We start from the raw sequence: 27,628 nt of genomic DNA, 5'->3' as shown, positions 1-27,628 counted from the left end.
GAATCAAACCACAGTCAGTGATAGCAAGCACAGCAAGGCGATTGCACTAACCCCTATGCCACTGTGCTACCCGCAGTACAGTACTTACAAGATACAAGGTCAATAATGCTAATGATTAATGTGGAGGTGTCCACAATTTTACAGTTACAAAAAATGTATTACAGTTATTAAAATGTATTACCTGGAAGGGTAGTTAGTCTTGAACTTGTTGAAGCATGGCAGCTTTTTCTCAGGAACTCGTAAATGCATTTAATGGCAGTCAGCCCTGTTACACAAGAATAATGTTAAAGAAATCAGTCACATGCAAACAAACAGGAAAATCAGACACAATGACCACAACACCATTGTTCATCACTAATGGAAGCAGGCAGAATTATCTCACACCTATATTTCTCCATAGTATTTTCTGGAAATGGATTGCAAATTTGAAGCAAAATTTAATGAATAGCAAAGACAGAATATTATTTTACATAGATACATAGAATAGTACAGCACAGTACAGGCCCTTTGGCCCACAATGTTGTGCCGACCCTTAAACCCTGCCTCCCATATAAACTCCCACCTTAAATTTCTCCATATACCTGTCTAGTAGTCTCTTAAGTTTCACTAGTGTATCTGCCTCCACCATTGACTCAGGCAGTGCATTCCATGCACCAACCACTCTCTGAGTAAAAAACCTTCCTCTAATATCCCCCTTGAACTTCCCACCCCTTACCTTAAAGCCATGTCCTCTTGTATTGAGCAGTGGTGCCCTGGGGAAGAGGCGTTGGCTATCCACTCTATCTATTCCTCTTAATATCTTGTATACCTCTATCATGTCTCCTCTCATCCTCCTTCTGTCCAAAGAGTAAAGCCCTAGCTCCCTTAATCTCTGATCATAATCCATACACTCTAAACCAGGCAGCATCCTGGTAAGTCTCCTCTGTACCCTTTCCAAAGCTTCCACATTCTTCCTATAGTGAGACGACCAGAACTGGACACAGTACTCCAAGTGTGGCCTAACCAGAGTTTTATAGAGCTGCATCATTACCTCGCGACTCTTAAACTCTATCCCTCGACTTATGAAAGCTAACACCCCATAAGCTTTCTTAACTACCGTATCTACATGTGAGACAACTTTCAGGGATCTGTGGACGTGTACCCCCAGATCCCTCTGCTCCTCCACACTACCAAGTATCCTGCCATTTACTTTGTACTCTGCCTTGGAGTTTGTCCAAGTGTACCACCTCACACTTCTCTGGGTTGAACTCCATCTGCCACTTCTCAGCCCACTTCTGCATCCTATCAATCCTCTGCACTCTTTGACAATCCTCTACACTATCCATAACACCACCAACCTTTGTATCGTCTACAAACTTGCCAACCCACCCTTCTACCCTCACATCCAGGTCGTTAATAAAAATCACGAAAAGTAGAGGTCCCAGAACCGATCTTTGTGGGACGCCACTAGTCACAATCCTCCAATCCAAATGTACTCCCTCCACGACTGCTTTCTGCAGGCGAGCCAATTCTGAATCCACCTGGCCAAACTTCCCTGGATCCCATGCCTTCTGACTTTCTGAATAAGCCTACCGTGAGGAACCTTGTCAAATGCCTTACTAAAATCTATGTAGATCACATCCACTGCACTACCCTCATCTATATGCCTGGTCACCTCCTCAAAGAACTCTATCAGGCTTGTTAGACACGATCTGCCCTTCACAAAGCCATGCTGACTGTCCCTGATCAGACCGTGATTCTCTAAATGCCCATAGATCCTATCCCTAAGAATCTTTTCCAACAGCTTTCCCACCACAGACATAAGGCTCACTGGTCTATAATCACCCGGATTATCCCTACTACATTTTGAACAAGGGGACAACATTCGCCTCCCTCCAATCCTCCGGTACCATTCCCGTGGACAACGAGGACATAAAGATCTTAGCCAGAGGCTCAGCAATCTTTTCCCTCGCCTCGTGGAGCAGCCTGGGGAATATTCCTCAGGCCCCGGGGACTTATCCATCCTAATGTATTTTCCATTTACCAAAAGCATTCAAAGAACAAGTAACAGACAGCATCAGTGAAGTATCTTTCTTTCTCCATATCACAGCCTCATATTGAACAGAGCAACAGCAGATTTCTAATTCCTAACCTAGATATGCATTCACATAAGACGGATGTCCTCAAAGACTCCATAATTGATTTGTTCAAATATCTTTCCAATTGTACTCCAAGGTCTCCAAACAAATTTAAATCTCCTCTGTTTTTTTCCATGACTCCTGTTTCACCTGTTAGGTTGGGGAGAAGAATAGTACAGTGTTCCAAATCTGACCTGGAGAAACTGTTGTACAATAACTTAATAATACTGTGACTTTTTCTTAAGATTTGATCATAGCTAATGGACAGAAAGAACTCATATTTATGCATCACAATTCATAATTCCAGGGCATTGCAAAGCTTTTTCTTCCCAATATAGTCCTGTCTAAAACACAGCCGCAGTTGTGATGAGCAAAAGGGAAGAGAAATATGCACAGAGTCCCACAAACAGCAATGGGAGTTGATGATTAATCAGGCCTCCCTGGCTCATCTGCAAAATACTGGCAGATCATTTACTCAGTTTGTACCGTAGAGGAGATGAATGCTTCAGTTTAGAAAACCTGTTTAGATCTAATGCTTAAAACCTCATGAAGGAGCCTATTACTCATAAACACTCAAGTTTCACTCCTCTAAGGATATGAATGCAAAGCTGGAAACCTTTAGAGCAGGGATTCCCAAATTTTTTTATGCCAAGGAGCCTTACCATTAACTGAGGGGTCCAAGGATCCCAGGTTGGGAACCCCTGCTTTAGAGATTTGTTTACTATTGTATTTCCTATAAGCTGACTCATCAGTAATTTGCGACTGTTTCCCTGGAGTGAAGGAGGCTAAGCACTCGGGAGTGGCCTTATAGAGGTTTTTTAAATGTTGAGGATCATGGATAGGGTAGATAATCATGGTGTTTACTTCAGGGTAGGGGAATCTAAAACTAGCATGCTCTTCCAATAACCCTTAAGCAACAACCTCAGTAAAGGACTCCAACTACTGTAGTCAGGCTAACTGGCCTATAATTTCCTTTCTTCTGCCTCCCTCCCTTCTTAAGGTGGAGTGACATTTGCAATTTTCTAGACCTCCAGAACCATTCCACAATCTAGTGGATCTTGAAAGATCATTACTGAAGCCTCCACAATCTCTTCAGCTACCTCCTTCAGAACTCCAGGATGTAGTCCATCTGGTCCAGGTGATTTATTGCCCTTCAAACCTCTGAGCTTCCCAAGCACCTTCTCCTTAGTGATAGCAACTACATTCACTTCTGCCACCTGACACTCTCAGATTTCTGGAATACTGCCAGTGTCTTTCACAGTGAAGACCGACACAAAATACTTAAAGTTTATCCACCATTTCTTCATCCTCCATTACTACTTTTCCAGCGGTCCAATATCCATTCACCATTCGTGCGTTTCTATTACCCTTTATATATCTGAAAAAACTTTTGGTATACTCTTTGATATTGTTTTCTCCTTGTATTATTTCTTTTAATTGCCTATTTGTTTTTAAAAGCTTCACAATCCTCTAACTTCTCACTAATTTTTGCCGTGTTTTATGCTCTCCTTTTTGCTTTTATGATGTCTTTGACTTCCCTTGTCAGCCACAGTTGCTTCATCCTCTCTTTAAAATACCTCTACACCTTTGGGATGTATCTACGTATCCAGAAACTCCAGCCATTACTGTCTGGCCATCATCCCTGCTAGTGTCTCCTTCTCAACAATTTTGGCCAGCTCCTCTCTCATACCTCTGTAATTCCATTAACTCCACTGTGTTACTGATACAGCTCACTTTATCTTCTCCCTCTCAATCTTCAGGGTAACTCCAACCACAAACTGTTCCATTTGCTACCACCCGGGAGAAATACCGCAGCTTTAAAGCCAGGGCCAACAGGCTCCGGGATAGCTTCTTCACCAGGCCATCAGATTGATACTATACTAGAATCTGTAATTTGCACATTCAGACGGAGAAGTAACGTAAAGATTTTTACTCCTCACGTATGTGAAGGATCTAAGAAATAAAGTTAATTCAATTCAATTCGAATTCTATCATATCATGATCACTGCCTCCCAAGGGTCCCTTTATCTTAAGCTCCCATATCAAATCTGGTTCATTACACAACACACAATCCAGAATTGCCTTTCCCCTAGTGGCCTCAATCACAAGCTGCTCTAAAAAGGCATCTCTAAGGCATTCTACAAATTCCTTCCCTTGGAATCCAGCACTAATCAGATTTTCTCCAATCCACCTGCATGTTGAAATCCTCCATGATTAGCCTAACAGTGCCCTTTTTACATGCTTTTTTTTTTTAGCTCTTGTTGTAATTTATATCCCACGTCCTGGCTACTATTCAGAAGCCTGTACATAACTCCCATCAATGTCTTTTTACCCTGCAGTTTCTTAACTCTACCCACAATATTCTACATCTTCTGATCCTATGTCACTTCCTTCTAAGGATTTGATTTCATTTTTTACCGACACAGCCACCCCATCCCCTCTTCAGACCTGCTTGTCTTTTCAATACAAGGTGTGTCCTTGGATGTTAAGCTTCGAACTATGATCTTCTGTCAGCCACGTCTCAGTGATGCACACAATGTCATACCTGCCAATCTCAAACTGCGTTATAAGATCATCTACCTTATTCCGTATACTGCGTGCACTCAAATTTAACACCTTCAATCCTGTGCTCATTACTCATTTTGATTTTGCCCCTATGTTATGCTTCACCTTGTCTGACTGACTGCAATTTTGCCCAGTCATCTACCCATCCTTCCTGATAATATCACTACACACTGCATTAAAATGTATACCAACTGCCCCATCCTCAGACCTATCACTCTGGTTCCCATTCCCCTGCGATTTCAGTTTAAACTCCCCCCAACAGCTCTAGCAAACCTGTCTGCAAGGATACTGGTCCCCCTCGGGTTCAGGTGTAACTGTCATTTTTGTATAAGTTACACCTTCTCCTGATGAGATCCCAAAGATCCAGAAATCTGAAACCCTGCCCCCTGCACCAGTTCCTCAGCCACTCATTCATCTGTAGTATCAACTGTCGCCCTTCGCCACCATCTGTACTATCATCCTATACCTGCACTGACTAACACATGTTTTTGGAAGTAACCCTGAGTTTAACATAGAACATAGAATAGTACAGCACAGTACAGGCCCTTCGGCCCACAATGTTGTGCCGACCCTCAAACCCTGCCTCCCATATAAGCCCCCACCTTAAATTCCTCCATATACCTGTCTAGTAGTCTCTTAAACTTCACTATTGTATCTGCCTCCGCCACTGACTCAGGCAGTGCATTCCACACACCAACCACTCTCTGAGTAAAAAACCTTCCTCTAATATCCCCCTTGAACTTCCCACCTCTTACCTTAAAGCCATGTCCTCTTGTATTGAGCAGTGGTGCCCTGGGGAAGAGGCGCTGGCTATCCACTCTATTCCTCTTATTATCTTGTACACCTCTATCATGTCTCCTCTCATCCTCCTTCTCTCCAAAGAATAAAGCCTTAGCTCCCTTAATCTCTGATCATAACCCATACTCTCTAAACCAGGCAGCATCCTGGTAAATCTCCTCTGTACTCTTTCCAATGCTTCCACATCCTTCCTATAGTGAGGTGACCAGAACTGGACACAGTACTCCAGGTGTGGCCTAACCAGAGTTTTATAGAGCTGCATCATTACATCGCGACTCTTAAACTCAATCCCTCCTCCCCTTTTTCTGCCCTCTCTATCCCTTTTAAAGCACTGAAATCCAGGAATATTGAGAATCCATTCCTGCCCTGGTGCCAGCCAAGTCTCCGTAATGGCCACTACATCATAATTCCATGTATGTATCCAAGCTCTCAGTTCATCACCTTTGTTCCTGATGCTTCTTGCATTGAGGTACACACATTTCAGCCCTTCTACCTTACTGTCTTTACACCGCTTATTCTGCTTCTCTTTCCTCAAAGCCTCTCTGTATGTTAGATCTGGCTTTACTCCATGCACTTCTTTCACTGCTCTGTCGCTCTGGGTCCCATCCCCATCACAAATTAGTTTAAACCCTCCTGAACCATGCTAGCAAACCTACCTGCAAGGATATTGCTCCCCCGCTGAGTTCAGGTGCAACCTATCCAATCTGTACAGGTCCCACATTCCCCAGAAGAGATCCCAATGATCTAAAAATCTAAAACCCTGCTCCCTGCACCAACTCCTCAGCTACACATTCAACTGCCATCTCCTCCAATTCTTACCATCACCGTCATGTAGCACTGGCAGCAATCCTGAGTCGCCACCCTTGAGGTCCTGTCCTTCAGCCTTCTGCCTAGTTCCCGAAACTCACACTTCAGGACCTCATCCCTCTTCCTGCCTGTGTTGTTGGCCCCAACATGCATCACCACTTCTGGTTGCTTTCCCTCTCGTACCAGGATGTCGTGCACCCGGTCAGAGACCTCATGGACCCTGGCACCCGGGAGGGAACAAACCATGTGGGTGTCCTTCTCATGTCCACAAAATCTCCTGTCTTCTCCCCTGACTACAGAGTCTCCAATGACGACAGCTTTCCTCTTCTCTGTCCCACCCTTCTGCAACACAGGGTCAGACTCAGTGCCGGAGGCCCTGCCACCGTGGAGGTCCTGCTCTCCAGCCTCTTTCATAACTCCCTATATTCACGGCACAGGACCTCCTCCCTTTCTACCTATGTTATTGCTGCCAATGTGCACCACTACCTCTGGCTGCTCACCCACTCTCGAGAACCTTCTGCAGTCGCTCGGAGACATCCTGGACCCTAGCACCTGGGAGGCAACACATTATCCTGGTTCCTCTTCTGTGGCCACAGAACCTGCTGTCCATCCCGTTAACTATCACTACTGCTCTGCCTGACCTTACCTTTCCTTTTTGAGTTTTAGAGCCAGCTATAGTGCCACTGTCCGGGCTGCTGCTGTTTCGCCCTGATAGGTTACCAACCCAGCAGTATCCAAAAGGCCATACTTGCTGCTGAGGGAAACAGCCACAGAAGAAACTTACACTGTTTGCTTACTCCCCTACTTTTCCTGGTGGTCACCCATCTAGTGTCTGAAGTCGGCACAACTAACTCAGTAAAACTCATTTATAAAGTTTTCATCCTCCCAGATGGTTCTGAGTACATCCAGCTCCAGTTCCTTGCCCTCGTTGGTCAGGAGCTGAATCTGGGCATACTTCCTGCAGATGTAGTTATCTGGGAGACCGTTAGGTACTTATAAATCCCACATCTCACAGGAGGAACATTGAACTACCATCCTACATACACTTGTTATGCTTCTAACTTCCGAAGCTTAAGTTCTAGCCTGCACCTGCTCGCGCTCAAGCCTGTTGAGCCAAACCCTGACTATTCTAACACTGGTCCACTCCTACAATGTCTGCTCTGCTTAAACCCCGCTTCTTTTTATTGCCCTCATTGATTAACCCTAGTTACTATTTAAAACTGCCACATAAAGTCCACATGGAACTGTCTCTAACTCACTCAGCCACTTCCTGCTCCATAGACAAGCCCTGCTCGCTTTTTAAACTGATGCATAAAGTCCATAATGAACTGCAGTGATATAGGAAGTTCAGCAATGTATGTAATACAGACATTATGAGTATTAAGAAAAAATGATCAGACAAAGCATCAGTATTCACATCTGAGATGCTTGCTGTTATTTTAGTCTTGGAATGGGTCGAAGAAGTATGTGCCAATTAAGTACTTCTGTGCTCTGATTCATTCTCGATTTTGACATATATTAAAACAGATATTTCAAACTGTCGGCCAGACATTCTTCCTGAGATTGGACAACATTAGTAGAGGCTACTCAGATGAAGGCTTGTGTATACTTTTCTTCTGTGTCCTTGCCCATGTTGGGGTTGAAGGAAACTTTACACGAAGAACAACACAAAAAACTATCTCCAACTCATTCCATCATCTCCCATCCTGCAGACAAGTCCCAACAGGCCTCACTCTCTAATTAAAACTGGCATGTAAAGTCCACAAGGAACCATCTCCAACTCACTCCGCAATCTCCCGCTCTGCAGATGGTACGTAGTGTGCTATTCTCGTCTCCTTATCTTGCAAAGAGTGACTTTCCCAAAAATGGAATGCAACAACGACTTATTTCTGTAGTTTCTGGAATGGTAGGATTGCCAAATAAGGAGATAGAGAGATGAGTTCTGTATGCGAGATGATGTCATTCAAATCCATAAATTTTTCCAGAGCACATCAAGGTGGATGCTGGGACAGCATTTTTCCTGGCTGACAGGCCTAAAACTAAGGGTTGTAGAACAAGAGGTAGTCTAATTGGGACTCAATCCGAGAAGAAATTTCATTCAAAGGGTAATGAATCTTTGGAATTCTCTATCTCAGAGCTATGGAAGCTCAATCTTCAAGTTCATTTAAGATAAAGAACAGCAGATTTCCAGTTAAGGAATCAAGAGATGTAGGGTTAGTGCAGGAAAATGGAGCTTGGGTACAAGTTATGACAAATCTTGACAAATGATGGAGCTGAAGAAGTTATTGTCCCAACTGCTCCTAATTCTCAAGTTCTTATGTTCATTTTTGCTTCTTGCTCCTGCTCACAGACCCTCCAAATTATGCAGCATGTAAATTGGCCACTTAGCCTACCCAATCAATGCTGACCATCAAGCACCCATTTAAACTAATCATCATTCTATTCTTCCCACATTCCCATCAACTGACTCGGCATAGTACCATCTCCTACACACTAGGTAATTTACAGAGCGATTAACCTACTTACCATGCCATGCCTAACATGCCATATTTTTACAGCTACAGAAGGAGGTACAAAAGCTTGAAGTCCCATTCAACCAGAATCAAGAACAGCTATCCCCCATCAACCATTCACAAACAAGAGAAAATCTGCAGATGCTGAAAATCCGAGCAACATTTCAATCGACTGTACTTTTGTCCATAGATGCTGCCTGGCCTGCTGAGTTCCTCCAGCAATTTGTGTGTATCCCTTGAACCATTCTTTTCTTGGACAAATTAGCAAAACATCAATCTCTACAGTTTATCACTTTGCACTAAAGTGGGCTCATTTGTAAAAAATCAAACTGTGTTCCTTGTAAAAATTATGAATAATTTATGTTCAAGGCTGACCGTAGGTGATGTTTGAGACTGAAGTCCCCTCTCCCTAGCATGCTGCTAGCTAATATCCAGGCCATTACGAACAATGATGAAGAACTAAAAGCAAGACTGACCTATCAAACAGAACTGAGGACTGCTGTGTGCTTTGTACACCTCCTTCACCTGACTGTGCCATTCAAATTGAGGGCAAGACAATTCACCAGATGGAACATACAGCGGCATGCAAGTTTAGGCACCCCGGTCAAAATTTCTGTTACTGTGAATAGCTAAGCAAATAAAAGATGACCTGACTTCTTAGGCAGAACCTGCTCTCACACCATCTACAAATATGCAAATAATAGCACCGTATTGGGCCCTATCTCAAATAATGCAACGCAGTACAGGAAGAAGATTGAGTTTAGGGCCATGGTATCATGACAACAACCTTCCCCTCATTGTCTCCGAAAGAGCCAATCACTGACTTCAGGAAGGGGAGCAGTGCACATGTTCTGTGCTGCATCGATATTCCAAGGAGTGAATATCACCAATAGTCTGCCCTGATCCAACCACATAGACTCCACAATCATGAAAACTCACTGAAGCATCTACTTTCTCAGGAGGATAAAGAAATTTGGCATATCCTCATCAACCCTTACCAATCTTTATTGATGCATCTTATTTGGTCCACTGCCCCGTGCGTGACCAGATAAAACTGCAGAGTGTTGTAAACTCAGCTCAGGACATCATGGAGATTAGCCTCCCCTCCACGTCTTGCTGCCTTTGTAGAGTAGGCAACATAATCAAAGACCCCCCCCCCCCCCCCGGGCATTCTTCGTTCTCCCCTCTTCCATTGGGCAAAAGATACAAAGACCTGAAAGCAGGTACCAAGAAGCTCAAGGACAGCTTCTACTCTGCTGTGATAATACTATCACATGACTGCTATCACTAGTAAGATAAGATGGACTCACAGTCTACCTCGTTATGATCTTGCACCTTATTGTTTACCCACACTGTACTTGCCCTGTAGCTGTTCTGTATTCTGTTATTGTTTTACCTTATTCTATTTCAATGCACTGTGTAATGATTTGATCTGTATGAACAGCATACAAGAGAAGCTTCTCACTGTATCTCAGTACATGTGACAATAATAAACCACCTCATGTTTTTCGAAAGGCTACTTAAGTGACGTTATGTGCCTGTGATGCTGCTGCAAGTATGATTTTCATTGTACATACACATGTGCATTGAGGCATTTGTACCTATGACAAAAAACTCACCTTCACCTGACTACCTCCATTTCTTTGGGATTTGGGAGGAAACTGGACAACCCAGGCAAAATCCAACACAGTTACAGGGAGAACATGCAAACTCAAACAGACAGCACTAGAGATCTACATTGAACCCAGGGTCACAGGAACTGTGAGAGAGTAACTCTAAAGAGTAGTTGTGTCATTGTGCTGTTCACTATGCTGTAGAAAATTCGGATAAAGGCAGCAGGAGAAATAAATACACTGTTTATCACTGGTAATCTAAGCATCGGTGCATAATTCTGTCTTTACATTCCAAGACGATGCTGAAGCAGCTAGCCATTTTGGCAGACACACGTTTTAGTTGATCCATCTTTAGTTCATAAGATTACAGTTTCTGAGCAGCCATCTCATAGTTAAATTGGTCTTATTATATTTTAATTTCTAAAAGATCACTGCACAATTTCTCATTTCTCTCCAAACTAAATAAAAATATTTTCATTGATAGAGTAACTAGAAAACCAGTTTAATTCACAAAATATATAATCCCATATTAGTAAAGTCAATCATTATACAGTGGATACCAGTTAATTGGGTTATCGATTAATTTGGGCAGACACTTATCTGAGACAACTCTTAAAGAACAAAAACTAATTGAGAAAATATCCAGGATTCCCTTTGTTTATTTGGGATACGACGCTGCTTAAGTGGGGCAGCAGACTGTTGCTGAATAGGTTCTGACCGGCGTCAGTCCCACACACTTGTGTGGCTGTGACAATGTGTTTAGAGTGAACAGTTTTTAATATTTACGTGTGTTTGTGTTCAAAAAGCAGTGATTTTTGTCACTGATAGTTGATCAGAAATAAGCAGTACAGTAAAACAATTCAGAACAATTTTGCTCATTGTGGTCTCAAGTATTCAGGCTTGGAGATGCCAGAAATGATAGGGAGTGAGAAATTTCACTGTCTCAACAAGTTAAGTACTACAAAGAATTTGAAGGTATTGACAATCATCTTGAATGTTACAGTGAAAATGAAGATTTGGAGAATGCAACCGTTGATACGCTGTGTGAAGACAGTCCTTGCACTAGGTGTCAGCACTGATTTTTTTTATTACATACAATGGATGAATTTCTCCATCAATAACTATTAGGAACTAATACACAGTTTTACAGTTCTGTAGTGTTATTGATAGTCTCCTAATTTGTTCTGTATTTCATTTAAATACTTAATTTGTTACTCAGATTGTCTTTTTTATACATTTTTAACTATTTCCATGAAACCTTGATTAATTGTGGCAGCCGCTTAATTGGGCCAAAATGTACTGGTCCCAATTAACCGAAATCCACCGTATTTCTGATATCATATAGTTACTATACTACAAAAATTCTTGATTGCTTGCAAACTCACTGGGACATCCTCAATTGTGGTTCAAAATGAGTAGCCTTGACAGGTAACTGATCCATGGTCTTAAGTTCATTGCCCTTACCTAAAATACCCCTAGCTTTAAAATATATACAATTCAATACGTCCACCCCATCTGTTCCTCATGGTCATGATATCTACTTTCTTCTCAATCCCATCACTTTCTGACCTGGTGCTCTGGGTCCCTTCTCCCTGCCAAACTAGTTTAAACTCTCCCAAATAGCACAAATGAACTTTTGAGCCAGGATACTGGTTCCCTTGCAGTCAAATGCAATATGCCCTTCATACAGGTCACACTACCCCAGAAGAGGTTCCAATGATCGAAGAGTCTGAAACCCTACCCACCCCCTCTGTCCCAGATCCTTACCCATTTATTAACTTTTTCTATCCTCCTATTCCTGTCCTGACTAGCACATGGCACCAGGAGTAATCCAGGATTGCTATCTTTCAGGTCCTGCTTTTCAGCATTTTTTTTGCTCTCTTTACTTATTGCACAGGACCTCTTCCCCCTTTCTGCCTATGTCAGTGGTGCTAGTTTGCTCACTCTCCTCAAGAATGTTCTGTAGCCTCTCAGAAACATCTTTGACCCTAGCATTTGGGAGGCAACAAAGCATCTCCTTCACAACCATATAATCTACTGCTTTCCCCCATTGAGTCTCCTATCACTATTGCTCTGTATGGCTTTACCTGCTGAGTGTCAGAGCTGGCCACATTGCCACTGACCTGGCTGCAACTGCAGGACCCCAGCAGTATCCAAAGGGGTTACTGATGGATCAACTTATAAATAAGACTCACCAACGAACTCTTCATCTTCACACTGCTCATCTCTATAATTCCAAACAGCTAACAGTACATATCGATCCATTGTCAGATTTGATAAGGATTGTTTGTTATGAAGTGAATATACAAAGAATTTAAAAGTCCAGGTTTTCTCATAGTGGTTTGACCATGTGTCATTCAATATCGTCTTAAGTTTCCCAGTTATATCCAAAAGATGCAGCAGTTTTCAATAAACCTTCTGATTTGGTGACGAAGCTGAAGATTCCCTCTTGGCTCACGGTTGGAATACGACCTTCCTGCAATAGTTCCTGTTCCAAGGTTGTTAAATTCCGAGACACCGACTCGGCCCAGAGCAAGCGGCTACGATGTGGGAAAGAAATGACAAGTTTGCTAAATTCAGGGAGGGAGCGGTGGGGGGGGGTATTAGCTGAAGGGGAGGGGGAACTCTGAGCTAATGGACTAAACCCCCATCTGATCCTCTAATCCTGGGGGCGGGGTGCGGGAGGAGTCTGAAGAAAAGGTTTAAACGACCCGTTGATGCTCGGACCCAGGGGCGCAGATGAAGAACCGAACGACCATTCCCCGCCTCTACTCCCGCCGCGCGCTTTCCCCGTTCAGCCTCTGTGTCACCGCTAACCGCTCCGGCTGGGAAACAGGGCGCCTCACCCGACTTCGCTGCTACACACGACACGGAACAGGCACGTTCATTCAAGCAAAAGTAGGAGAAATACATTTCTGCCGAGAAACCCGTTAAATATATCGGTTTTCCTTTCCTACCTGGAATTTTAATAATAGGAGCTTAAAATTGGAGAACGAAGACTTCCAGCGACGTATCTTCCCCGGAAATGTTCGGGTGTTGCACAAGGAACAGACTTCTGGCATTATGTCGGGTTTCACCAAAGCTGCACAGGTGAGGATTGGGATTGGAAACGGGAACGGGTAGACTGGAGATGGAACAGAAGCAGAGTGAGAGTAGGGCTGGGGGTGGCGGCGGTGTGGTGAGGAGACGAGAGCAAGGGTGGGGAGAGGGTGAGATAACAGAAGAGAGGGAGTACAAAAGGCGAGTATGAGATGAAGAAGAGAGAAGTGGAGGGGGGCAAGAAGAGGTGGGGAACAGACAGAGTGTGAAGAAGGATACAGGATGAAATTAAAACCAGGAAGGCATGATCATGACAGGTATGTCGTGGTTCATGTAGGTACTAATGACATAGGTAAGAAGAGTGAGTTCTGCAAAGTGAGTTTAGGGAGTTAGGGGCTAAATTAAAAGGGAGAACCTTCAGGATTGCTTCTCGTGACAGATGCTAGTGAAGCCAGAAATAGGAAGATTATACTGTTTAAAACGTGGCTAAGGAGTTGGTGTAGGAGGGAGGGCTCTCTTCCAGGGAAGGTGGGACCTGTACAGAAGAAAAGGTTTGATTTGAACTGGATGGGAACCAATATCCTAGGGGGAAGGTTTGCTCGTCCTGTACGGTGTGTTGAAGGATGGGGGGGGGGTTAAACTAGAGTTGCAGGGGGATGGGAACCAGAGTTTCTGAACAGATAGTGGTGAGGTTGTGGAGACTGATGTTGTTAAAACCACAGACAAAGTCGACAATAAAAAGGTTGACCATGGTGAGACTAATTCCCTGAGCTGCATATATTTCAATGCAATAAGTATGGTAGGAAAGGCAGATAAGCGTGGCATGGATCAACACCTGGAATTATGATACTGTAGCCATTAGGGAGACTTAGTTCCAGGAGGGGCAGGACCGGGAGCTCAATATTCCAGGGTTCCATTGTTTTATACGCAACAGAGCAGGAGGGATTAAAGGAGGAAGGGTGGCAATATAAGTCAGGGAAAATATCACCTTGTTAATGGAGTTGTATTACATACCACCCAAACATCTGAGGGATTTAGAGGAACAAATTTGTAGAGAGATCACAGAGTTGCAAGAAATATAAGGTTTTAATGTAGGTAATGTTAACTTTCCACATATTGACTGGGACTCCCATACAGTAAAAGACTAGATGGGATAGAGTTTGTCAAATGTGTTCTGGAAAGTTTCCTTATTCAATGCATAGAAATACCAATGAGACTATGCGATACTTGATCTGCTATTAGGGAATGAGATGGCAGATGACAGAAGTTTGTGAAGGGGAACACTTTGCATCTAGTCATTGCAATGCCTTTAGTTGCAAAATAAGTATGCCAAAAGATAGGTCTAATCTGCATGTTGAAATTGTAAATTAGAGAAAGTCCAATTTTAATGGTATCAGAAAGGAGTAGCAAGTGTGGATTGGGACAGGCTGTTTGCTGGCAAAGGTGCACTTAGAAAGCGAGAAGCTTTCAAAAGTGTTATTTTGAGAGTACAAAGCTTGTCAGAATAAAAGGTAAAGGTAACAGGTTTAGGGAACCTTGGTTTTCAAGAGATACTGGGGCCCTGGTTAAGGGAAAAAAGAGGTACATAGCAGGTATAGGCAGATAGGAACAAATGAGGTGCTTATGCAGTATAAGAAATGCAAGAGAAACATATAAGAAAGAAATCAAAGGGGCTAACAGAAGGCATGGGGTTGCCATAGCAGACAAAGTGAAGGAGAATTCTAAGGGATTCTACTGATATGTTAAGAGCAAAAAGAATGCAAGGGATGAAATTGGTCCTCTGGAAGATCGGAATGGTAATCCATGCGTGGAGCCAAAAGAAATGGGGGAGATCTTAAGTGATTTTTTTGCATCTGTATTTACTCAAGAAAGGGACAGAGTCCATAGAAGTGAGGCAAAGAGGCATCAACTTCATAGTGACTTATATAAAGTACTTGCTGTCTTGAGACAAATTAGGGTGGATAAATCCCCAGAGCCTGGCAAAGTGTTCCCTCGGACCCTGGTGGGAGGCAAGTGCAGAAATTGCCACGGCTCTAGCAGATATATTTAAATCATCCTTAGTGACTGGTGAGGCACCAGAGGATTGGAGGATAGCCAATGTTGTTCCACTGTTTAAGAAAGGCTCTAAACATAAACCAGGAAATTATAGGCCAGTGATCTTGACATCAGTAGTGTTATTGGAAGGTATTCTAAGGGACTGGATATATGAGTATCTGGATAGACAGGAACTAATTGAGGATAGTCAACATGGCTTCATACATGGTAGCTCATTTCTAACCAATCTTATGTAGAGTTTTTCAAGGATGTTACTATGGGTGATGCCAGCAGGCTCAATAAACTGATTAGAAAGGCTGGCTCTGTTATAGAAGTCAGCTGGAGGTTGTGGTGGAACAAAGGACCCTACGGAAAATCCTGGCAATTCTGGACCCACTGCATGCCATGTGGGTTGAACAGAGGAGCACTTTCAGTAATAGACTAAGATAAATGCACTGCTCCAAAGAGCTCGAAATGAGGTCATTTTTACCCTCAGCTACCGGGCTCTATAATGAGTCAACCTATAACCAGGGGAGTGATCTTGTAATCTTTTCCTTGTAAATCTTGTAACTTATTTTTATTCTTTCTTTCTTGTCTTCTAATATTTATATATCTGTGCGCTTGTAATGCTACAGTGACACTGAAATTGCCTTTGGATCAATAAAGTATCTATCTATCTAAAGTTGATGATGGCAAGGCAGTGGATGTTTTCTATATGGATCTTGGCAAGACATTTGACAAGCTCCCACATGGGAGGTTGGTCAAGCACGTTCAGATACTCGGCATTCAGGGTGAGGTAGTAAATTGGATTAGACATTGGCTCTGTGGGAGAATCCAGAGAGTGGTAGTAGACAGTTGCCTTTCTGACTGGAGGCCTGTGACTAGTGGAGTGGCACAGGGATCGGTGCTGGGTCTGTCGTTGTTTGTCATCTATATCAGTGACATGGATGATAATGTGGTTAACTGGATCGGCAGATTTGTGGATGACACCAGGACTGGGGGTGTAGTGGACAACGAGTAAGACTATCATGGCTTGCAGGGGGATCTGCATCAGCTAGAAATATAGATAGATAGATATACTTTATTGATCCCGAGGGAAATTGGGTTTCGTTACAGCTGCACCAACCAAGAATAGAGCATAAATATAGCAATACAAAAACCACAAACAATCAAACAACAAAATGCAAACTATGCCAGATGGAAAATAAGTCCAGGACCAGTCTATTGGCTCAGGGTGTCTGACCCTCCACGAGAGGAGCTGCAAAATTCGATGGCCACAAGCAGGAACAACCTCCCATGACGCCCAGTGTTGTATCTTGATGGAATATGGCCGGAGTCCAACAGCAAAAAGTTCAATATCCGGTCTACAAACACGTTCCTCAATCGTAATATGACCAGGATTGCACCATCCATTGTTAACCAGAGCAGTAAGCCCCCAACTCCCTTACGCTTACCGCTGTTAGTGCACTTCCCATCAGCCCAAACAGTCTGGAAGCCATCCATGGAAAAGTTTTGATCGGGTATGTCATATGGGCTGAAAATGACAGTTGGAATTTAATGCAAAGAAGTGTGAAGTGTTGCACTTTGGTAGGACTAACCAGGGTAGGTCTTACACAGTGAATGTTAAGGCACTGAGGAGTGTGGCAGAACAAAGGGATCTAGGGACCTGTGTTTTACCGTACTCCTCAGTGCCCTACCATTCCGCAGATGCTGGAGATCCAGAGGAACAAACACAGCCCTTGCAAGCGACCTAAATTCTACACCTGCCCATTCACCTCCTTTCTCACCTCCATTCATGGCCCCAAACAGTCCTTCTGGGTGAGGCAGCACTTGTGTATCTGCTGGGGATGTCTACTGTGCCTGGTGCTCCCAATGTGACCTCCTCTACATAGGTGAGACTCATTGTAAATTGGGTTATCTCTTTGTCGACTGCCTCTGCACCATCTGCAGGGCTTCCCAGTAGCCAGACATTTTAATTCCGACTCCCATTCTGACATGTCAGTCGATGACCTCTTGTGCCAAAATGAGGCCACCCTCAGGGTGGAGGAACAACATCTTATATTCTGTCTGGGTACTCTCCAACCTGATGGTATGAATATAAATTCCTCTTTCCAATAAACAAATTCCCCAGCCCTCCCCCCTCTTCTATTCCCCACTTTGACCTTTTACTTCTTCTCACCTGCCTATTACTTCCCCCTGTGTCCACCCCTCCTTCCCTTTCTCCTGTCGTCCTCTCTCTTCTCCTATCAGATTCTTTCTTTTCCAGCCCTTGACCTTTCCCACCCACCTGGCTTCACCTATCACCTTCCAGCTGGCCTCTTCCGCTCCCCTCACCTTCTTTTATTCTGACATCTTCCTCTTCCTTCTCAGCCCAAAACGTCGACTATTTGTTCATTTCCGTAGTTGCTGCCTGACTTGCTGAGTTCCTCCAGCACCTAGTCTGCGTTTCTTTGGAACAAACACAGGAACTCAGCAGGTGAGTTATGGAGAAGAAAAGAGCTAGAAAAATTACTGCTGACTCCACCCACCCTAGCAGTCTCCTATTCAGCAAATTGCAATCAGGAGACGCTACAGGTCCATCAACACCAGGATCACACGTCATCTCTGAAGCTTCTTTCATGTAGCCATCTAGATTCTTAATATAACTCACTCAGCTGTAATACCCTAACTGTCCCTGAACAATGTCCAGTAAATGGTCCTTCCTGCTCTCCTTGTTCTGTTGATAATTGTTGAGCCTGTTCAGATGTTCATATTTATTGAAGTCTGATTATTGATGTTGGCACTAAGTGATATTTGCTCACAGCTGTTTGCACTATTGTCTTGTGAATTGTTGGTTGCTATTGTGTTGTCTGTTATGGTATTGTCCTGTGTTTTATGCTTGGCACCAAGCTACAATCAATTCTGGTCTGTTTCACATACTGGCAAAGAAGTGATTTGATAGGAATGAACATTTCATCAGGACTGGAAAGTTGGGGGGAAGAAGCCAGAATAAGAAGGTGGGGTTGGGTGGGGAAGGAGTACAAGCTGACAAGTGATAGGTGAGACTAAGTGAGGGAGAAGATGGGTGGACAGGGAGGGAGGGGATGAAGTGAGAAGCTGAAGGGCGATAGGTGGAAGAGGTGAAGGGCTGCAAAAGAAGGAATCCTATAAGAGAGGACAGTGGACCATGGGAGAAAGGAAAGGAGGGGCACCAGAGGGAGGTGATGGACTGGTAAAAAGAAGAGAAAGGGGTAAGAGGGGAGCCAGAATATGTGAAATTATCCATTTATAGAATGAAGATAAAAAGCCTCAATGGGGAGTGATACGGGAGGATTAAATATCCTAGCGCATGATTGACTGAACCCTGTTACGCAGATACAGCAAGTAATCAGGAAAGCTAACAAAATGTTTTCATTATCATAAGGGGGGTTGAATGCACGAATTGGGAAGTTGTGCTTTAAGAAGGATGCAATGGAGAGACCAACCAGGTCAGGAGTACAGTGTACATTATTGGGTTCCTTGTATAAGGAAGGATGTAAATGCATTGGAAGCAATTCCAGAAGGTTTACAAGACTTTTATGTAAATTTCATGGGTTTTCATATCAGGAAAGTTGAACAGATTAGGCTTGTATCTACTGTAGTAGGAGAATAAGAGTTTACAGTTTACTTGTTTTAGCAAAAAAAACGAAGAGTTCTTGATAGGGTGGATGGAGAGAGGGTGTTTTGTGTGGGAGAATCTAGAACTGGCGGTTATTGTATTTAGATAGATGAGGTCATTTTTGTTCCTTTCCAAGGGTCATGAGTCTTCGTACCTTCATTCCTCAAAGAGTAATGGAGGCTGAGTCTCTGCCAATGAAGAATTTATTCACTGCAAAGGAATGAAAGTTACCGTGGAGTCAGACTACAGGCACAGCAGCAATGATTTTACTAAAGAGTGCAGCAGGCTTGAAGGGCTAAGTGAAGCATTTGTTTATTCAAAGTTGCTGTGGAGTCGGACTACAGGCACAGCAGCAATGATTTTACTAAAGAGTGCAGCAGGCTTGAAGGGCTAAGTGAAGCATTTGTTTATTCAAAGTTACTGTGGAGTCGGACTACAGGCACAGCAGCAATGATTTTACTAAAGAGTGCAGCAGGCTTGAAGGGCTAAGTGAAGCATTTGTTTATTCAAAGGTAGGATGAGGAAGGGAAAAGAAAGAACAGGAGGGATGAAAGGAAGAGATCTTTTGGAAAGTGAGGCGTCTGCAGTGAAACTGTGTAATAGGACTGCACAGACAAACCAGCCACATGGGAGTGGTCTAGCTCATGTTTTGGTGATAGTTTATTGATAGATTGTTGCTTATCTTAGGGTAAAGAGAGAACACTTCCCCACTCTTGTTTCAAATAGCAGCCTTGAAAAGAGCAGAGAGGGTTCTGCCTTAATTTCTTATCCCAAACAAGACACACATGAGAGTGCAAACACGAGGGATTCTGCAGATGCTGGAAGTTCAAGCAACACACATCAAAGTTGCTGGTGAACGCAGCAGGCCAAGCAGCATCTCTAGGAAGAGGGTCCTGATGAAGGGTCTCGGCCTGAAACGTCGACTGTACCTCTTCCTAGAGATGCTGCCTGGCCTGCTGCGTTCACCAGCAACTTTGATGTGTGACACATGAGAGTTCAGCACTTCCTCTGTACTACACTGAAATCCCAGCCTGGAACTCGGAGTAGGAGTGGTGGTCTACACCAGGCTGTTGAGACTTTAATCCTCTCTCTAATTTTGAGATGAAAAGTGAGAGCTGACACCTAGTTGTCGTTGAGCTTTGGGGAAGGAGGGAGACAAGATGCGTGTATGTTGTGTCAAAAGGTGTTTGGAACCCAGGGAGGGTGTTCTGAATAAGTGAGGAAAAATTCAGAATGAAAGAAATTGTCCAGTCCTACTGATTAATTTAATTTTTTTATATATTTTACAGTAATTTTTAGTTTTATGTATCGCTCTTTACTGTTGCCGTGGAACAACAAATTTCGCAACATATGTCATATTAAACCTCATTCTGATTCTGTGGGAAATGATGAAATAACTAAAACCAAAACTGGAAAATACAGGGAATAGTAGGGGAGGAGAAGGTGGGATACTCCAGAAGAGAGGGAGAGTGAATGAGGATGCAACCCCCAGTGAACTGTTAACAACTCATGGAATATGTTGCACATATTGCAAATACATTGGACTTCAGTTAATTGGGCCATCAGTTAATTGAGGCAGCTGCCTATTTGGGGCAATTCTTAAAGAACAAAAACTAATTGATAAAACAGCCAGGATTCCCAAATCTGGGATTTGGGACACTATTCCACTTAATTGAACCAGGAGACTGTTCCTGACGTTTCTAACTAGCATCAGTCATGTGCACTCATGTGGCTGCTAAATGCTATATGGTGCTAGACTGAATAGTTATTAAATAGCTTGAGCTACATGTGTTTGTGTTCAAAAAGCAGTGATTTTTGTCACTGACAGTTGCCGAGAAATAAGCAGTAAAACAATTCAGAACTGATTTGCTCTCTGCGGTTTCATGCATTCAGATTTGGAGATGCCGGAAATGACCAGGAATGAAAATGAAATGATTTCACTACTTCAAGTTAAGAACTATGAAGAATTTTGAAGGTTTCAACAATCATCTTTAATGTTACAATGAAAATGAAGATTTGGAGAATGCTTTTGTCGAACACATTGTGTGAAGACAGTCCATTATCTGCACTTGCTGTCTGCACTGATATATTTACAGCCTATCAAACGAATATGGCAGCCTACACTAGATGAATTCCTCCATCAATAACTATTAGGAACTACAGTTTTATAGTACTGTAGTATTGTTCTAATTTGTTATGTATTTTATGTAAATACATAATTTGTTACTCAATTAAATGATAGTTTGTCTTTTTTATACATTTTTGGCTATTTCCTTGAAACTAATTTAGCCAAAATGTACTGGTCTGGATGTGTCCCAGTCAACCAGAATCCACTGTGTTATCAATATTTACCAGAAATTTATGGTGATTCCTTGCTACTTGAATTTTTTTGCGCCCTGTACATCCTCATCCAAGTTGTTGATACAGATGACAAACGACAATTGCCTGGCACCAGTTGATGCTGCACTGTGCCATTCTACCTTGGTTGTTTTAAGCATTTTATCTACATTGCCCCGTCATGTTATTTGACCAAATGTGATTTGCAACAGGTATTAGTATTTATCTTTGATGCACTATCAACTTTTGGGCTTCCCATGAACTGATGAAATCACAATTATTAAAGTTCTACCATGAGTCATAGGGCTGCAGTCCAAAAAATAATTTTCCATCATCTGTCTTTGCTTCCTACCATCAAGCCGATAGTGCGTTCAATTAGCTCGCTCTCTTTGGATCCCGTGCAACTTCTGTCAGGAGTTTTTATTTAAATATTGCAGCAACGTCACTAGTAATTGAGAAAGTGAATCACAAAAGAACATCCATGTGTGTATTAAGTATGAAATCTTTTAAATTGGGTGATACTTGCCTATTGCCTGTTGCCGGGGCCGGGGATGGAGTGCTCGGCAGAGTTGGTGCTTGATGTCGGAGAGCTGGTCGGAGGCTCGGGGTTTTCAGACGGACTCGGAGTCGGACTGTGGTCAGATGCTTCCGGGATGCTGCATCGGCAAGTTTGTGGCGCTGGAGGTTTACCGTTTGCGTGAGATGATGGGACTTTCGAGAGACTTTGAGACTTCACCGTGCCCATGGTCTGTTCTTTATCAAATTACAGTATTGCTTTGCACTGTTGTAACTATATGTTATAATTATGTGGTTTTTGGTGCAGTCGACGTTTCAGGCCGAGACCCTTCATCAAGACTAACCTTGACGAAGGGTCTCGGCCTGAAACGTCGACTGCACCTCTTCCTAGAGATGCTGCCTGGCCTGCTGCGTTCACCAGCAACTTTGATGTGTGTTGCTTGAATTTCCAGCATCTGCAGAATTCCTGTTGTTTATGTGGTTTTTGTCAGTTTTTCAGTCTTGGTTTGTCATGTGTTTCTGGGATATCATTCTGGAAAAACATTGTATCATTTCTTAGTGCATGCATTACTAAATGACAATAAAAGAGGACTGCGTGTCCTCGTATGAGTCATAAGGTTTACTACTACTACTACTACTCAGACCTAGGGGCTGGCGTCGGGCACGATGACAGACTCTCCACTTCTCCCTCTCCCTCATCAGTGTGTTCAGTTCTTCTACATTTGCCGCGCCGCTGTCTTCTAGGTTTAACAGTACCAGAAATGACTTGATATTCTACAGCACTGCACTTGAGGATAAAAAAAAATACTGCTGGTGCTGGAAATCTGAAATAAAAACAGAAACTGCTGGATAGACTCGACAGGTCAGACAACATCTGTGAAGGGAAAAGAAATAAGGTTAATGTTTCAGCCTGGAGACCCTTCATCAGGCTGAGGTTGTAAAGGATCTCTCACCTGAAATTTAAACTTCTTTTCCTCCCCCAAATTCTGCCTGACCTACTGACTGTTTCCGGCAATTTCTGTTCTTAATTCAGGTTTCCAGTGTCTGCTGCAGGTTTTTTGATCTTCATCCTCAGTGGAAATTCTCTCTTACATTTACTGGTGCACCATGCATTATAAATGGTGACCCCACAGCTTGTAGGTATGTTTTAAGGCATGCTTCAAGAGATAAGACTTAAAGATTTGAGGTGAGATTTCCTGTTTGGATGTTGAAGGCAGAAACATCAAAGGTCAAGTGATTGAATATGGAATCAAAGAGCCAAAAATGAAGGAACACAGAATTCTTGGAGAGCTGGAGGTTACAGAGATGGGAAGGAGTGATTAAAAAGGGATTTGAAAGTGTTGAGAATTTTTAAAATTGTAGTCTTAGTTAAGTGGGGATCAAAAACTGGCAGAGTTATATGCTTTATAAAAAGGGGTAAAGTGCTAACTCAAGTAAGACATTATTCCCTGAAATTCTGTCCCTTTGGGAAGACATTGCCAGGTCTCAGTTAAATTCCTCATTCCAACAGATTCTGTTCCAAAATTCAAAGCAGTGTCGTTGGCTCTCTGTATCTACCGTCATATTCTTAGCTTTAAAATTGTAACAGCAATCACTTATTGCGCAGAACTCTTGTTTATTGTATATGGTGACCCTGATTAGCTTGAGGAGGATGTTTATAAATATCGAACAGTTCTGATCTAGGGTTGGAAGCATTTATATAAGTGTTGATTTACGGGGGAGCAGAAAGGCTATTCAGATTATTATGCCCATGCTAGCTCTTTGAGCATTGTAATTAATTCCTCTTTCCTGCTTTTATTCCACAGCTCTGCATATTTTTACAGTTCCAAGTATTTGTCTAATTTTGTTTTGTAAGTTAGTACAGTATTGAATTTACTCCCACTGCACTCCCTGGCAGCATGTTCCAGATCAGAACCATTCCTAAGTTTAAAAATAACATTCTTCTTATCTTTCCTCTTTTTTTGCCAAATGTCTTAAATGCATGTTCACTGCTTCCTGATCCACTTGCCAGTGAAAATAAATTCTTCTTATTTATTCCATCCTAGCCTTTGAAAAGTCTATTAATATTTTTTCTCTTAACCTTCTGTCACCCAAAGAAAATAACCACAGCTTCTCCAGCACCTCCACAGTGTAGAAGTTGCTAAAATCAGGGATTGTTCCCGTAAGTATTTGCACCTTCTTTGAAGAAATTTCCTGGTCCCAAGAATCCAATGCAGTTCTCCAGCTGAGGCTGAATCAAAACTTTATATAACCTTCATGGAACAAAATATTCGCATAATTCTAAGATTACACTATGCAATATTGGATTAATTTTTTATTCTCTTCTCAAATGATTTTCTCCTTTTTCAGCAATGGGCTTCTTTTTCAAGGATTTGGTATTTGATTGATGCCAAAATGCAGCCACCCGGAAAGATTGCAACTATGTGCTCCGTCAGACTGCAGGGGAAACATAAGCCGATCTACCATGCACTGAGTGAGTATCTAGAACCCATTCCCTCTCTTAAGTGCAAAGTTTCACTTGCAACCTTAGCTTCCAGCAGATGCTGAATGTAAGTGGAACGGCTGTTGCACTCCAGTTGACCCAGCCAAATGATAGCAGCAATCCGTGCTGTGGTTGTGTTATTCCATCAAGTAATTACATTACTTTTGTTATTTGAATGATTGGTAAAGCCATTCTAGAGTAAGTTTTACATTTAACTCAGAGTGAATTAAATGGAAAACATTTTGCCCAATTTGAATGTGCAGCTATTTTGTGAAATATTGAATCCCGTAAATAATGCTTCCAAGAAGACCACAACCTTTTTGTGCTTTGGAGGCTTGTGTGCCTCAATGACCCAGAGAGGTTGGAGTCAGAGCCTTATGCTTTGGCTCCTGGTAGGGTCACCCATGTCATGGGTCAAATGGTAGAGGCCAGATTAAGGTTGAAATGCTGTGGGTGCCAAGCTGATTTGAAGAGTTTGAGAGTGGCTTGGGTTGGGTGACGAAATCTGGGCGATGGAATTCCGATGCCCGTACAACTGGCCAGGGTGCGAGGTTGAAATGCTGTGGGTGCCAAGCTGATTTGAAGAGTTTGAGAGTGACTTCGGGTTGGGTGACGAAATCTGGGCCCAGGTCGAGTCGCTGGGCTTTCCGCAGCAGCAGTGCCTGGGTCCTAGTATGAGGTGCAATGTGCAGTTTAGACGATTTAAACGCCAGCTCAGAATCAAAACAAAAGCCGACTTTGCTCGCTCTCTGGGATCTTCACTCCTCCATCCAGGGCATGGAACCTTTTGCTGTTGCATCAATTTAAACGCCGGCCGAGATAGACTGAAAAGGCAAGGTGCTGGTCGGGACGAGAGCCGATTTTGCTCGTTATCCGCGATGGTCATCTCCGTGGTGCTGAGGCTATGAAGACTGCCCCAGCTGCTGTGCTCAGTGCCCGCTAATATGACGAACTGATAATCCATGCTGTGGGCCTATTCTGGTCTGTTCGGAACTGAGGAGTCATATTTGGTTCGGAATATTGTTGTTCACTTCAATTGTTTGCATAACTTGTATTTTTCTCTATTTTTTTGCGCATCATGTTGGTCTTTTATTTTTATTCTTTTTTTAAAACTGTGTTCTTTTGGGTTTCTTGTTTTGTGGCTATCTGTGAGCAAGCAAATCTCAAAGCTGTATAATTTATATATCCTTTGATAATAAATATACCTCAATTGAATTTGTGGAATTCACTGAGGAATGGTGAAACATTTAGAATCCAGAAACGATGAACCAAGGAAAGAAAATCAAACAATAAGAGTAGGTTAGTGAGGGGAAAAAAAATTGCAATAAATAATGCAGATTTCTGTAGTTAAGTAGAGGGAAAAATAGTAAATGCGGATGACGTTCACTTGTAGTCTGCTACATGAGAAATTATAATAGGGAATAAGGGAAAGAAAGAGAAATTAAATACTTTGTATTCTCTGAAGAATATGCAGAAATAATGCACAAGTATGGAATAACTTATAAAGTTCAAGGATCTGTGTTAGGAAGAAGATTAGAAGTGAAGAAGTTAATGGAACTGTATGCCAATTAGTGCAAAGGTCTGTGTCATGGTCTTGGTGGAGATGGTGGACACACTGGCTGACATCCTCTGAAATATCATAGATTCTAGAATGATTGCCACAAAGTGGAATATGGCATAAGTTATTCAATAAAAGAGAAGAAAAACTGAGATCTATAGACCAGTTTGTCCAACATCCATATTAGCAGAAATGTTAGAATTTTTTGATAAGGTGCGACTCATCTTATTAAATACACAGCATTGGAAGTAATATACTGGTATGAATTGAGGATCAAAAGGCATGGAATAGGAGACTAGGAATAAACAGATTATTTTTGGCTTGGGAGACTGACCAACAGGATGCCACAGAGATCTGAAATGAGGCTCCTGCTTTTCACCATCTACTACCAGTGATTTGGCTAAGAGGATCAAGCAGAAATAATGTGTTAACTGATGAAGATAAAACTAGGTGGCAGTGTAGGCTGTGAGAAAAATGCAGTGAAGCTTTAGTGAATGGGCAAGAACACAGCCAATAGAATCTAATTGGAAAAACTTGTTATGTGCTTGGGTAGAAAAGAATACAAAGGCAGAATATTCTTTTAAATGGTATGAATACAAGGTGTTGATATTCAGAAGGGCTTAGGTCATCTTTTACGTTAAAATTCAGGCTCAGGAAGCAATAAGGAAAGCAAACTGTAGTTTGGACTTCAAAAGGATTTGAGTACAAGAGATATCTTGCTCCAGACTTGTTCCTGCCATGCAGAGCCTTGGTTATCCGGAATATCCTGGACTGGTATAGGCCAAAGTTAGCATAGTTTCCTTCAGGGGAGATCTCGTTTGACAAAGCTGTTGGAATTCTTTGAGGAAGTAACAAGGTACAAGATTGTTTAATATCATTTCCAGTATGCAAGTGTTAAGGGGAATGAAATAAATGTTGATCAGCCTTGCTGCTTTTGTGTCTGGTGGTCTGGCGTGGATGCTACATAGTCCCGTTCCTGATGGAAGTGAGACAAACTGTCCATGAGCAGGGTGGGTGGAATCTATCATGATACTGCTGGCCTTTTTTCTGGCACCCTTCTGTATATATGTCATTCATGGCGAGAAGGCTGGTGCCAGTGATTCATTAGGTAGTGTTGACTGCCTGTTGTAAAGTCTTCCTGTCCACCACAGTACAGTTTTCGATGCAGCATGTAAGGATGCTCTGTGCTGTGCTTTTGTAGAAGGTTGTGAGTATTGGCACATGTTGTCCAGCTCTCTTCAGCCTCCTCAGAAAGTAGAGGCATTGGTGAGCTCTCTTGATTGTGTATGATGTGATCTGGGACTCATCCTACACGATCAAGATTGTGTTTGAGACGCTGTGTGAGATGTCCCAGGAGTTTGAAACCGCTCGCAGTTCCACTGATGTAAAGAGGGGTGTCTGTGGTGCGAGTTCTCCTGAAGTCAATAACCATCTCCTTTGTCTTGTTGAGTAAGAGGTTATTTACTTGGCATCAGGCCTTGAGCTCTTCAACCTCTTCTCTGTCTGTCATCTTGTTGTTGTTGCTGATGAGCCCCACCACTGTCGTGCCATGAATTAATGTGATTACTTGGGTGTGCAGTTGTGCGCCCATGTTGACGATGTTTGAGAAGGA

At 42.7% G+C, this 27,628-nt stretch overlaps 2 protein-coding genes across 5 annotated transcripts in view; one reads left to right on the top strand and one right to left on the bottom strand.

Moving 5' to 3' along the window:
* The window catches only part of mtbp (MDM2 binding protein), a 99,562-nt gene extending 86,349 nt beyond the window's left edge, over positions 1-13,213 (bottom strand). For all 3 annotated transcript variants that reach the window (XM_072261090.1, XM_072261107.1, XM_072261100.1), the window contains exons 1-2: positions 12,609-13,213; positions 182-265 (exon numbers count right to left, since the gene is read on the bottom strand). In XM_072261090.1, coding sequence (XP_072117191.1) covers positions 182-265; positions 12,609-12,678 — 154 coding nt within the window. In that variant the 5' untranslated portion in view covers positions 12,679-13,213. The remainder of the gene's footprint in view (positions 1-181; positions 266-12,608) is intronic.
* The window catches only part of mrpl13 (mitochondrial ribosomal protein L13), a 115,732-nt gene continuing 101,256 nt past the window's right edge, over positions 13,153-27,628 (top strand). The window contains exons 1-2 of one of the 2 annotated variants that reach the window (XM_072261130.1): positions 13,153-13,503; positions 24,326-24,449. In XM_072261130.1, coding sequence (XP_072117231.1) covers positions 13,477-13,503; positions 24,326-24,449 — 151 coding nt within the window. In that variant the 5' untranslated portion in view covers positions 13,153-13,476. The remainder of the gene's footprint in view (positions 13,504-24,325; positions 24,450-27,628) is intronic. The other variant, XM_072261121.1, reaches the window with a different exon arrangement.

Source organism: Mobula birostris, chromosome 1 (assembly GCF_030028105.1).
Source record: "Mobula birostris isolate sMobBir1 chromosome 1, sMobBir1.hap1, whole genome shotgun sequence".
Classification (NCBI taxonomy): Eukaryota; Metazoa; Chordata; class Chondrichthyes; order Myliobatiformes; family Myliobatidae; genus Mobula; species Mobula birostris.
This window is presented reverse-complemented; position numbering and strand designations above follow the sequence as displayed.